Below are 13,240 nucleotides of genomic sequence, written 5' to 3' on the forward strand. Positions count from 1 at the left end.
CACAAACAACCGATTAGACCACATGGAGAACAGAATCTCGCTCTTAGAAGATGATCATTCCAAAAATGAACGCATAGTTTCTAATCTAGGAAAAAATATCCGACAGCAGGAATCTGATCTTGAAGAAATATGGGTCCATTTTAAGAGAGCTAACCTAAGAATAATTGGAATAGAGGAGGGAAAAGAAAGTGAAACCAAAGGGATCAACAATCTCTTCAAGGAAGTAATAGCAGAAAATTTTCCAGACATAGAGCAAGAGGTCGATACACAGGTCCAGGAAACTTATAGAACTCCCTTTAGACAGGATCGGAGAAGAGGATCCCCACGCCACATAATTGTCAAAATGACCAATGTGGAAGCCAAGCAGAGAATCTTAGAGGCAACAAAATCCAAGGGCCAAGTGACATTCAGAGGCAAACCAATTAGAATCACTCCAGACTTCCCAAACCAAGTTATGAGAGCCAGAAGGGCTTGGAGTAACATATTCCCAATTTTGAAAGAAAACAACTTCCAGCCAAAAATTTCCTACCCAGCAAAACTTTCTATCAAATTAGATGGAGAAATAAGAAGCTTCCATGACAAACAGAAACTGAAGAAATTTATGTCTTCAAAACCAGCACTAGAGAAAATACTCAAAGAGATTAACTACAAAGAAGAAATAGGTAACACACATCAGAACTAGAGAAACAAGATTTTCCATCCAACAGACAACTAAGATTGGTTATCTGTGGAGATTCATTATTTATGTTAGTCTTTTACCTATCTCTAAATTGTATTGTTTGCCTTTATTGTTGTTAATTTTTAGGATTTCTAGTTGGAATATTAATATACCTTCAGATATAGCATTTGGAAATATTTTATCCCATTCTATTAGTAACTGTTAACTCTGTTTACATTGTCTTTGGATATACAATATGTTTTTTATTTTTTAGGGAGTTTGTATACTCTTCTGTTGCCTGTGCCATTGAAATCATAACCAAGAAATCACTGCCAATTTCAATGTTGTGAGGTTTTATGACCCAGATTTTCTCCTAAAAGTTTATAGTCTTAAGATTTATATTTAGGTCTTTTATCTATTTTGAGTTAATATTTGTATATGGGATTAGGTAAGGGTCCAATTTTATTCTTTTCCATGTAATTATTATTTTTCAACAATACTTAGTTAAAAGATTATTATTCCCACCACCAAATGTTCGTGGAAACCTTGTCAAAAATAACTTGACAATATAGGGAAGAATTTAGCTCTAGGCTTGTATTTAACTCCAATGGTTTATATATCTGCCTTTAGAATAGTACTACACTGTTTCAATTATTGTAGCTTTATATGGTTTGAAATCAGAAAATATATGTCTTCTAGCTTTGTTCTTTTTCAAGATCATTGTGGGTACCTAGAGTCCATATTCCATATTAGGATAGATTTTTTTTCTGAAAAATAAATATATAAATATATGATAGTTTCACCTAAGAAATAGAAAAAAATAGATTCTCTGGTAAGAAAGAAAGCAAAAAGAAATATTGAAATGTTATCTTTAAGTCATCAAAAGCTTGGTATCAGACAAATGAAACTGTTATGTGAGATTATCTTTTTTAATTTTTGATAAATTGCTATAATACTAGATGTCAATCACTAAGCCAAGCATGGGAGGGAGGGATAGGGAGAGAACGGGGTGGGGATCGGGTGGGGGCTGACTGGGCAATGTGTGCATGTATGTCTACAAAAGTAAGTATCCCACTATGATGTATGAATACAGTGCACCAATTTAAAAAAAAAATAACTTGACAATATAGGGAAGAATTTAGCTCTAGGCTTTTATTTAACTCCAATGGTTTATATTTCTGCCTTTAGAATAGTACTACACTGTTTCAATTATTTTAGCTTTATATGGTTTGAAATCAGAAAATATATATCTTCTAGCTTTGTTCTTTTTCAAGATCATTTTGGGTACCTAGAGTCCATATTCCATATTAGGATAGATTTTTTTCTGAAAAATAAATATATAAATATATGATAGTTTCACCTAAAAAATAGAAAAAAATATTCTCTGGTAAGAAAGAAAGCAAAAAGAAATATTGAAATGTTATTTTTAAGTCATCAAAAGCTTGGTATCAGACAAATGAAACTGTTATGTGAGATTATCATTTTTAATTTTAGATAAATTGCCATAATACTAGATGTCAACTACTAAGCCAAGCATGGGAGGGAGGGATAGGGAGAGAATGGGGTGGGGATTGGGTGGGGGCTGACTGGGAAAAGTGTGCATGTATGTCTATAAAAGTATGTATCCTACTATGATGTATGAATACAGTGCACCAATAAAAATAAATGAAAAAAAAGTCAGTAAGATTATGTGTACAGAGAACACCTGGAGAAAAAGACACAGCATGGAGATGGGTTTCACACTTTTTTTTTTAGACAAAAAAAAAAAAAAAAGCCTGGAAAGAATGATTTGTTAAAAGAAAACCAGGAGGATTTACATTGAAATAGACGAGCAAGGGGCAGCATAGTCGCATTCCTGAGAGGGAGCTGGATGGAATTGGAGCAGTGTTTTAATGAGACTCAACCAGAGGGTGGAAAGATGTGCTCAGTGAAGGGGGATGAGTATGAATATTTTAGATTGAGTAGTGTCTCTATCATAAGTAGAACATAAAAGAGTAAAATGCATTTTAGCATTCTAGCATTTTCTGAAAGGGCATTACTGATTTTTTTTTTTTTTTGTGTGTGTGTGTGGTGGGGTACTGGGGTTCCTGGAAGCCCTTCTACCTCTGGGCTACACTCCCAGACCTATTTTATATGTTTTTAATTTGGAAACAGGGTCTCTTAAGCCAGCGCGGCTGGCTTCGAACCTGCATGATCCTCCTGTCTCTGCCTCCCCGGTGCGGGGATTACAAGCGTGCGCCACAACGCCTGGCTACTGACTTGTTTTTAATGAAAGGAATTCTTTTGCTTGAGAGTGGACTGTGTGGTGCGTTGGGCTTGCTTATGCCCCCTTTCAGTTGCCTTCTGGCCGATATGTAAATTAATCTCTAGAAAGGTTCGGGGCCACTTCTTTTATTTCTCTCCTAGCATTCAGAATAGAGTATGAATATTGCATTAACTGCCATTAGATAAATATCTCAGATTTATCACTCATCACTACTTAAACATCAAGATGATTAAGTAAGCTTACCTGCTCATATAATTATAGCAAAAAAGTAGCAAATAAAACTCAGAATCTTAATTTATATATCATATTTGGACATTTCTAGCTGTCCACAAGGCTATACAGTAATACCACAATAAACTTCCACATGCGTATTTATCAAGGTTGAATGAATTCCATCATTCATAAGATTATCTGATACAAGCATTTTATTGAAAAGAATACATTGCTGGTGCTTCCATCTTAATTTCAACCAAATCACATTTTTTATCTACTTTATGTGCCCCACTTATTAAAATGACTTCATTGTCAGCTGGGCATGGTGGCCATGGTGGCACATGCTTGTAATACCTGTATCTGGGAGGCTGAGATAGGAGGATAGCAGGGTTGAGGACACCCTCAGCAACACGGTGAGTATCTCAGCAACCTAGAGAGACCTTGTTTAAAAATAAGAAAATAAAAAGGGCTGGGAGTATAGCTTAGAAGTAGAATAGCCCTGGGTTCAATCATGAGTACCATAAAAAAAAAAAGAAATAAAGAAAAGAGAATTCATCGTCATTGTATCCAGATGAGGTGATCTGAGACGGTCTCTCTTAAACTGGGTCAGCAGAAGAGACTGTCATAGGGAAGATTGTGTGGTACCCAACATAAGTTCATCCAATGAAGAGGGGAGGAAGGCCACAGGGATAACAAGTACACAGAAGATATGGCATATCAGATGCTCCATTTGTTAAGCCATAATTTATATCAACATATTAACATTTCCGGAAAAATCTACAGAACAAAAACTTGGTATACCTACGCAAGGCTGGGCACATAGCTGTGTTCTATATGTATTTAATAAATGACTCAATAAACTTGTTTTTTTTTTGTGTGTGTGTTTGGTGCTTGGGGATTGAACCCAGAGACATTCTGCCTTCCAGCTACACCCCCAGACTGATATTATTTTCATTTAGAAACTGGGTCTCACAGAAGCTGGGTGCCATGGCACGCCTGTAATCCCAACATTTGGGAGGCTGAGACAGGAGGATCGCGGTTCGTGGACAGACTCACCTAATTAGTGAGGCCCTTTGCAACTCAGTGAGACCTTGTTTCAAAATAAAGAATAAAAAATAGGGCTGAGGATATAGAGGGTGTAGTTCAGAGGTAGAATGCCCCTGGGTTCCATCCCTAGTACTGAAAAAAAAGAAACCGGGTCTCACTAAGTTGCTGAGAGCCTCATTAAGCTATTTAATTGAGCACTAATTAGTTTAATGGAGCCGCTTACTTTGCAGGGTGAGACTCATGCTGCGCTCTACCTCCCCGGCGTCATTGGTAGCTACACAGGTATAGTCACCGGCGTCTTCATTCTATGCATAGAAGTAGTGTTTTTATTAAAATGTGAGCATGTGAAACAGGTAAATCACATTTTTACACCAGGATGATGTCAGTTTATCTGAAGTTTCATTATTTATATGCTTTAATTGGTGCGTTGTAGTCTCACGTCATTATGTAGTTCAGAGTGATAGGGACACACATGCACACAACACTTTAGTGGAAATAGAAAAGCCTATATATATCTAACTTCATAAATAGGTTTAAAAACGGAGGAGTAAGGGATAGAAAAATTTCAAGCCTATGCTTTTTCAAAATAGCTTATTATTTATCTCCAGGGATACAATAGGCAGGAAATCGAAGCAAAAATCACATTCTTTTATAACCATCTATCTAAAATTATCTTACTAAAGAAAAATGCCAGTGCATTTTGGATATCTTAAAAAGCATTATGGCCGGGCGTGGTGGCCCATGCTTGTAATCCCCATGCTTGGGAGGCAGAGACAGGAGGATTGAGCAGGTTCGAAGCCAGCCTCGCTGCTTTAAGAGACCCTGTTTCCAAATAAAAAAAGTATAAAAATAGGTCTGGAAGTGTAGCCCCAAGGTAGAAGGGTTTCCAGGAACCCCAGTACCACCCCCCCCCCAAAAAAAAAACCATTATGAATTAGGTGTGGTGGCTCATGCATGCAGTCCCAGTATTTGAGAAGCTGAGATGGGAGGGTCACAGGTTTAAGATCAGCCTTAGTGACTTAGTGAGATCCTGCTTTAACATAAAGAAACATAAAGGCCGGGCGTGGTGGCGCACGCTTATAATCCCCGCGCTTGGGAGGCAGAGACAGGAGGATCACGCAGGTTCGAAGTCAGCTGCGTGCGCTGGCTTAGGAGACCCTGTTTCCAAATAAAAATGTAAAAATAGGTCTGGGAGTGTAGCCTGGAGTTAGAAGGGCTTCCAGTACCACACACACACACAAAAAAAAAAAAAAAAAAGAAAGAAAAAAAAAGAAACATAAAAAGGGTTAGGGGATGTAGCTTGAAAGTTTATGCATCTGGATTTAAGGTCTGGTTCCCTTCACAGTATTATGAATAGCTTAAAAAGCATTAAATTAATCACTGTACAGTAATCAATATTGAATCCTTTCTTTAATCTGATTTAAAGGTTACACAGAGTATACATGTACCAAAACATCTCATGCTACCCCATTACTATGTAAGAGTCTGATGTTTTACGCATATATTTTTAAAAAGTAAAATTAAAAATTTAAAAGAGAGTTCCTTGATTCAGATTTTCTGGTTGAAACGAGAAGGTAAGAGGAAGGCTTTGCGTCTGTTTTACTTGCACGGGAGCCTTGGTTGTTAACGTTTAAGTGTGCACCAGGAAGCCCAGGACACTTACCACGGTGCCGTAGATGGCCAGCGAGCCGTTCCCCAGCTGTCGGACCCGGTGGCTGACTTCAACATCCACCCCCTTTCGGACCCACTGTATGGTGGGCGCGGGGTCTCCCTTCACCTCACAGTCCAGGATTGCATTACCACCCAGGGGTTCGATCCAGTTAGATGGGTAATCCCCTTTGAAGACCGGAGGTTCTGGAAAGAAAAGGAGAAATAGGTTCTAATAATTCTTTGTTGATTTTTTTTGAGGTACTGAGGATGGAACCCAGGAGCATTCTACCTTCAAACTACACCCCCAGCCCTAGTTTTTATTTTTTATTTTGAAACAGGATCTGAGTTGTGGAGGGCCTGCAACAGTTGTGAGGCTGTCTGCAAACATTGCCCCTCCTGTCTCAGCCTCCCAAATGCTGGGATTACTAGCATGTGCCACCACGACTGGCTTCTTTTGTGATTTTTTGACCTATCTCAAAAACACTTAGAAGAAGGGGGAAGGGAAGCCACTGTAAAATATCATGGTTTTTTCTTTTTTTTCTTATTTTAATATACTTTTACTGCTGCATTGTAGTTTCATATCGTAAAATAGGGGTTTCTTTTTTATGTACTAGAGATTGAACCCAGGGGAATTCTAACTCTGAGTTACAACCCCAGCCCTATTTTTTATTCTGTATATTGAAACAGGGTCTCACTAAATTGCAAAGGGCCTCACTAAGTAGCTGAGGCTGGCTGGGAACCCAGATCCTCCTGTCTCAGCCTCCCAAATGCTGGGACTAAAGCGTGCGCCACCACGGCTGGCATAAGGTAGGCTTTCCTATGCTAAATCACCAGATAATGTAATTTAAGAGGACATATCCACTTGGTGTGACACCATCTCTCACTTCTTTCTTACCTTTGAGTCAAACGCTCATTTTTTTCTCTTATGAATATAATTGCACATCTGTGAGACTGAACTAAGTGGAGTAATAAAGTGGAGTTATGTTGTATTACTACATAATAAGAAAACGAACCACGGAGCCACTCCTTGCAAACCAACCGCGGAGGACTTTTACCCACCTTTCACATAAACAAATCCGATGGCCTTCACAAAGCCCACGCTGTTCTCTGCGGTGCACACGTAAGTACCCGAATCCTCTTTGGACACTCTTTCAATAACAAGTTCACTGTGTCCGTTGACACTGTCGAAGTGGGCTGAGGGAAACAAGGGAGGAAAAACCACACACATGGGTCTCAGAAGCCCGGGCGCCATTTCCTGACAGCTCAGGATTTTGCAGGCGGGATTTACGAGATGGTCGGCAACTGCACCAAAGCGATCTCATCACGCCACTGGACAACCGGGGTTTTCCACAGATTTCTCCCCCTGAGCTATTTACTGTGTCTATAGAGACTCGTTTGAAGAAAGAATAAACAGTTGATGGAACAGGAAAGGCGGGTGAAAACAAACATCTTTTAAAAATTATTTTGAAGTCTACCTTTCCTCTCACTGTGCTGCTTAAAGTTGGCTCCAACGTCTCTCTCTGAGCTTCGAAAATCTTTCATGCAGAAATACGGCATTTTCCATTTTACTTACCTCAACACTACTTTTCCTCCCAAACAATTTACATCAAACCATGAAAAGCTTTTTGATTATAATTCAACTGACCTGGCAGGTCAGAGCAGAAATCATGAAAATATACATGAGTGAGGTAACAAGGATATCAAATCTGTAATAATTTAAACCTCTCCATAAATCATCAACAGGGATGACATAAATATTTACAAAGGCAGTTATAATTTTTGGAAGAGAATATAAGGTAAATATGCTAACCTTTTTTTTAAAAAAAAAAAGTAAATGTCACACTTTAATAATGAACAACAACAGTGGAGAATCACCCTGTTACATTAGCAAATACACAGAAGAGTAATTTAAAAATAGATTTTACTTCACACCATGGGTTTTTATAACCAGGTGCTTAAGTCAGAATTATCTGTGTTTTTTTTTTCTTTTGGGTACTGAAGACTGAACCAATGTGTATTCCACCTTTGAGATACCCCCAGGACTATTTTATTCTTTATTTTGAAACAGGGTCTCACTAAGTTGCAGAGAGCTTCGATAAACCGCAGGGGCTCACAGCCAATCTGCAATCCTCCTGTCTCAGCATCTCAAGTATTGGTATTACAGGTGCGTGTCACCAGGCCTGATACCTGTAAGTTTTTGTTTTTTTTTTAAAGGATATTTAGGGCCAAGCTTCGCTTTTGGAGAAAACTGTAATGGGAGCCAGGATGTGAGTCTATTTATAGGTCGATGTACTGACAGAATGCGGTGCTGGGGATAGAAGCCAGGGGCGTGTGCATGCTAGCCAAGCACTTTACCACTGAGCTCTATTGCAGCCTAGGACCCCAGACTTTTTTTTTTTTTTTACCCCAGATTTTTTATAAAGCTCTGAAGTTCCCTCTGCTGCTTCCTTCTGATTGTGCACCATCTCGGCTGGGCCATTTGGGGCGTGTATGGACCACTGCTTAGGGATTTTGGGGGCAGAATTAGAAATATTAGCAGAAGTACTCAAGGGACAGTCCTTGCAGATTTACTGGGAGTAGCCATCAGTCTGACTCTTTTGGACTTTCCCCAACAAACACTCATCTTTTACCCCTTCTGTTCCACTGTTTGGCTTCTTCTCTGGGTCTTTACCTGAGGTCTTGGCTGTGCAGCTTTAGGGGGCTCCCATGACCACCAGGGCTTTTCTCTTCTTGCCACGAGATGAGCTAAATTTTTTCCTTTTCATACCATGGTGGAATTTCATCTTCAGACTCGTCTGTCATCTTTTATTTATTCATTTATTTCTGTGGCACTAGGGGTAGGACCTGGGGGCATTCAACTTCCAATTCATACCCCTGGTCCTATTTTATTGTATTTTGAAACAGGGTCTCACTAAGTTGCAGGGGGCCTTGCTAAGTTGCTGGGGCTGGTTGCGAACCTGCAATCCTCCTGTCTCAGCCTTCCAACTACTGGAATTACAGGTGTGACCCACCATGCCTGGCTTTTCTTTCTTATTTCTCTGCCTCTTTTCCCCTCAAACTATGGTGGCACATGCTTGCAATCCCAGCATTTTGAAGGCTGAGACAGGAAGATCTGGGTTCACAGACAGCCTCAGCTACTTAGTGAGGCCTTCTGCAATTTAGTGAGACCCTGTTTCCAAAAAAAGAATAAAAAATAGGGCTGAGGTAGAATGCCCTGGGGTTCCATCCCCAGTACCACAAAAGAAAAGAAAAAGAAAAAAACCTCACTCTTAGTTCTATTTTTTTTTTTAACAAGATCTGTAGTAAATCCTAATAGTGTTGTACTTTCAAGCTCAATTTTGGGATGACAACTTTTCATTACTGATAGTGTCTTAATGCTAATGAAAAAGTTAAACATAAGTAGATATTTGTCTTTCCAGGAATGAGTACTCCTGCATCCCACACAGTATTTTCACATGTGGTACACTTAGCACCTAGGAATTTTCTACATAATTATCTAACTTATAAAAGAGGTTGAGTCATACGATGACAAGCAGGGTTTCCTACAAAATTAGGTGAATATGCAAGATTCCAACAGCAGCCATTTTAATCCACTCGCCAATGGTGAAGGAGGAGGCTTAGGTTCCCGTATATACAGTGCCGTCCCCTCGTGGGAAAGGGATGATTTTTTTTTTTTTTAGGTTAAAAAAAATTCTCCTTAAAGCCCACAATATAGAGACCTGTGACGAACTATCAACTTATCCTTTCTTTTTTCTTTTTATTTCTTTTTCTTCCTTATTTTTTTGGTGCTAGGGCTCGGACCCAGAGGCATTCTATCTCTGAGCTACATCCCCAGCCCTATTTTACTTCATATTTTGAAACAAGGTCTCACCCAGTTGCAGAGGGCCTCACTAAGTTGCTGAGGCTGGCTACAAACCTGTGGCTCCCTGTTTCAGACTCCCAAGTACGGGATCACAAGCATGAACCACCATGCCTGGCTTCAATTTATCCTTTCAAAAGAATAAGCAATATACATATATGTGTGTGTGTGTGTGTGTGTGTGTGTGTGTGTATGTGTGTGTATGTATATGTGTGTATATATATGAGTGGCAGGTAAAACCCAAAGTTGAGGCACGTATTTTATAGAACTTAAAGTGATCAACTCTTCATTTGTAACTCTCCATCAATTCCCATAGCTAGAGAAAATAAACATTGGTCTAGACTTTTTTTTTTTTTTTGGTACTGGGGATTGAATCCAGGGCCATTCTACCTACCGCTGAGCTACACTTTCAGCCCTTTTTATGTTTTAATTTTGCAACAAGGGCTCACAAATTTGCTGAGGCTAGCCCATCCTGCAGTCCTCCCATCTCACCCTCCCAAGTACTGGGATTACGGGTGTGTGCCACTACGCCTGGCTAGTCTTGAATTCTTTATGGGTGTATTTATTTGCTTCTTAAGAATTAAGTCACCAACCTGGAATGATATTGTTATTGAAGGTCCATGTTAGTTTGGGCAGTGGGATGCCAGTTGCTTTACAGCTCAGTCGTAGCTGTTCTCCTTTATTTAATGACACATCTCCAGGGAGTTCAGTAAAAGTGGGAAGGACTTGTACTGTCAGGCTGATGGTGTGTGTATCTTCACCTGCAGCATTGCTAGCAACACAGGTATAGAGGCCAGAATCCTCCAGCTGCAATTAGGAAAAAAACCACACCGTGCTTAAAATTTCATAATCGAACATCATTATCTCACATCCATCATATCACACAAAATATAAGAAACGACAGAGTTTGTTCCCCAAGGGAGCACTTTTACATAAAGGCAACTTAAATTTCCATCTTTTAGTCTAAACCGTGAGGTTAGTTTTTGTATACATAACTTAAAATGCATAGGAGTTTAAACATAAGCCCTCATCTCATGGAACTAGAGCAATCATTTTTATTTTTTTTATTTTTTTATTTTTTATTTATTTACTTTTTTTGGTGGTACTGGGGTTCCTGGAAGCCCTTCTACCTCCGGGCTACACTCCCAGACCTATTTTTACATTTTTATTTGGAAACAGGGTCTCCTAAGCCAGCGCGCGCGGCTGGCTTCGAACCTGTGCGATCCTCCTGTCTCTGCCTCCCAAGCGCGGGGATTACAAGCGTGCGCCACCACGCCCGGCTAGAGCAATCATTTTTAAAAAATGCTTTTCAGGTGCATTATAGTCTCACAGTATAATGGAGTTCACAGCAAGAGTGGCATACATGTGCACAGCACCTGGTTAGACTCTGAAGTCCACTGAACATCAACTGTACTGCTATTCTGCAATGTACAAATGTCACATGATCCCGAAGGCTGAGTGCATCGTGATAGCATCCTGGCTCGGAGTCCTGGGTACCAAAGACCACCAAAGCCATTAGAAGCAATGGTAAGAGGAAGGGCCTTGTTACCCATAAGGCTGAAGGTTCACTTGCTAGATCTAATGACCTCATTCCTCCATGGATCAGCAGCACTGCACACAGTCTCGGCTCCTCCCAGTCTCCCTCTATCTCATGGGTGGCCTCACTCCAGCTCCTTGTGCTGGCTTCCCCTGGACATCAAGCTCTGAAGCCTGGCATATGAGAGCTCAGGCTTTTGTCCTCCTCTCTTCTCCATCTGCCCTCCCCTCACTGGTGATTTCACCCCGTGTCATGTCCTATCTTTACATAGCATCCATATGCAGATGACTCCCAGGAACTCCAGCCCAGGTCTGACTTCCAAATTCCACCTATTCTGAACTCATGTCCACTCTTCGGATGCCTTGTCCAATCCTGAAGGCTACAGGTGGCAGAGAAAGGGGAAGCAACGGGGAGTTCAGCTGGGGCCTGAACCCTCCAGCCCCTGGCCTGTTTTCAGGCCTCCTGCAGCCTTAGCCATCCCAGCTCAGGGTGGTTTTATCCCCCCAGCTGGTCATACTTTTGGTCTTAGATAATCAAATCATCCTTTACTTTTTCTCCTGTAACCTTGTTTGCAATCTTTAAGAAAATGTTAAGCCCGGTGAGGTGGTACACACTTGTAATCCCAGCATTAGGGAGGCTGAGACAGGGAGGTGGACAGCCTCAGCTACTTAGTGAGGCCCTTTGCAAATCAGTGAAACACTGTTTCAAAATAAAGAATAAAAAGTAGGGCTGGGGGTGTAGGTTGGTGATTGAATGCCCCTGAGTTCTATCCCCAGTACTGCAAATAAAAAAAAAAAAGAAAAGAAAAGAAAAGAAAGAAAAGAAACGAAAATGCTTGCTTCAAAGCCCATTCAGGCCTCGCCCATTTCCGACTCCTCAGCTAGCAGTCTGCTTTGAGTTTCTATCATTTCTCATCTCCTCCAGCCGGTCTCAACAGTGACCCTGCCCACTTCTGCCCTTGCCCCCCTCCCATGCCTATTCCCATTACAACAGGAAAAGTCAACCTTTTAAAACACGAGGAGAATTATAGCATTCTCCAGCTCAAAACCCGCAATGCGTCCTGACTTCTACTGTAAAAGGCAAAGTTAATCCAACCATTTACAAGACTCCATGTGATTTGGCCTTTACTTTTTACTGACTCCTTTCTGTTTTCATTTTCTTTCTTTGCTTTCACTGGCCTCTCTCTCTCTCAAACACACCTGGCATGTTCCTCAAGTTCTTTTATTATTATTATTATTATTATTATTATTATTATTATTATTATTTGCTGTTTTTTTCTTGTGGTATTTGGGATTGAACACAGGGGCATTCTGCCTCTGTGCTATACCCTCAGCCCTATTTTATTTATTTATTTAATTTTGAAACAGGGTCTCAGTAAGTTGCAGAGGGCCTTGCTAAGATGCTGAGGCTGGACAAACCTGTGATCCTCCTGTCGCAGACTCCCAAGTACTGGGATCACACCTGCCCAGTTTAAGTCATTCTTTTGTGTGTGTGTGTGTGTGTGGTACTGGGGATGGAACCCAGGGACATTCTACCTCCGAGCTACACTCCCAGCCTTATTTTCCATTCTTTTTATTTTTGAAACAGGGTCTCACTGAATTGCAGAGGGCCTCACTAAGTAGCTGAGGCTGTCTATGAACCATTATCTCCTGTCTCAGCCTCCCTAATGCTGGGTTTACAAGTGTGCGCCACCATGCCCAGCCAAGGTCTTTTTATTTATTTTTGGTACCGTTTTTCTTTGCCTGGTTGTCTGCCTGGCTTTCTCTGCCTTCTCTGGATATTTGCTGAGCTAAGTCAGTATCTTCGGAGCTTGCTCAAATGTCATCTTTGCAGTGGGACTTACTTTGTCTATCCTATTTAAAACAAACCATCTCCAACTCTTGGTATCTTTTGCTGCACTATTTATTTATTTATTTATTTATTTATTTATTTATTTGGGGGGTTAAACTAGGGACTTTCTACGTCTCAGCTATACTTTAAGCCCTTTTATTGTTTTTGAAACAGGATCTT

At 40.4% G+C, this 13,240-nt stretch overlaps 1 protein-coding gene across 1 annotated transcript in view; it reads right to left on the reverse strand.

Moving 5' to 3' along the window:
- The window catches only part of HMCN1 (hemicentin 1), a gene marked incomplete at its 3' end in the record, with an annotated part of 469,132 nt that overhangs the window by 54,355 nt on the left and 401,537 nt on the right, over window positions 1-13,240 (reverse strand). Inside the window, exons 83-86 of the mRNA XM_080699395.1 lie at window positions 10,287-10,500; window positions 6,894-7,028; window positions 5,848-6,038; window positions 4,408-4,489 (exon numbers count right to left, since the gene is read on the reverse strand). Of these exons, the coding sequence (XP_080555521.1) occupies window positions 4,408-4,489; window positions 5,848-6,038; window positions 6,894-7,028; window positions 10,287-10,500 (622 nt within the window). The remainder of the gene's footprint in view (window positions 1-4,407; window positions 4,490-5,847; window positions 6,039-6,893; window positions 7,029-10,286; window positions 10,501-13,240) is intronic.

The sequence above is a fragment of the Muscardinus avellanarius genome (genome assembly GCF_963383645.1).
Source record: "Muscardinus avellanarius genome assembly, chromosome: 7".
In the NCBI taxonomy this organism is placed as follows: Eukaryota; Metazoa; Chordata; class Mammalia; order Rodentia; family Gliridae; genus Muscardinus; species Muscardinus avellanarius.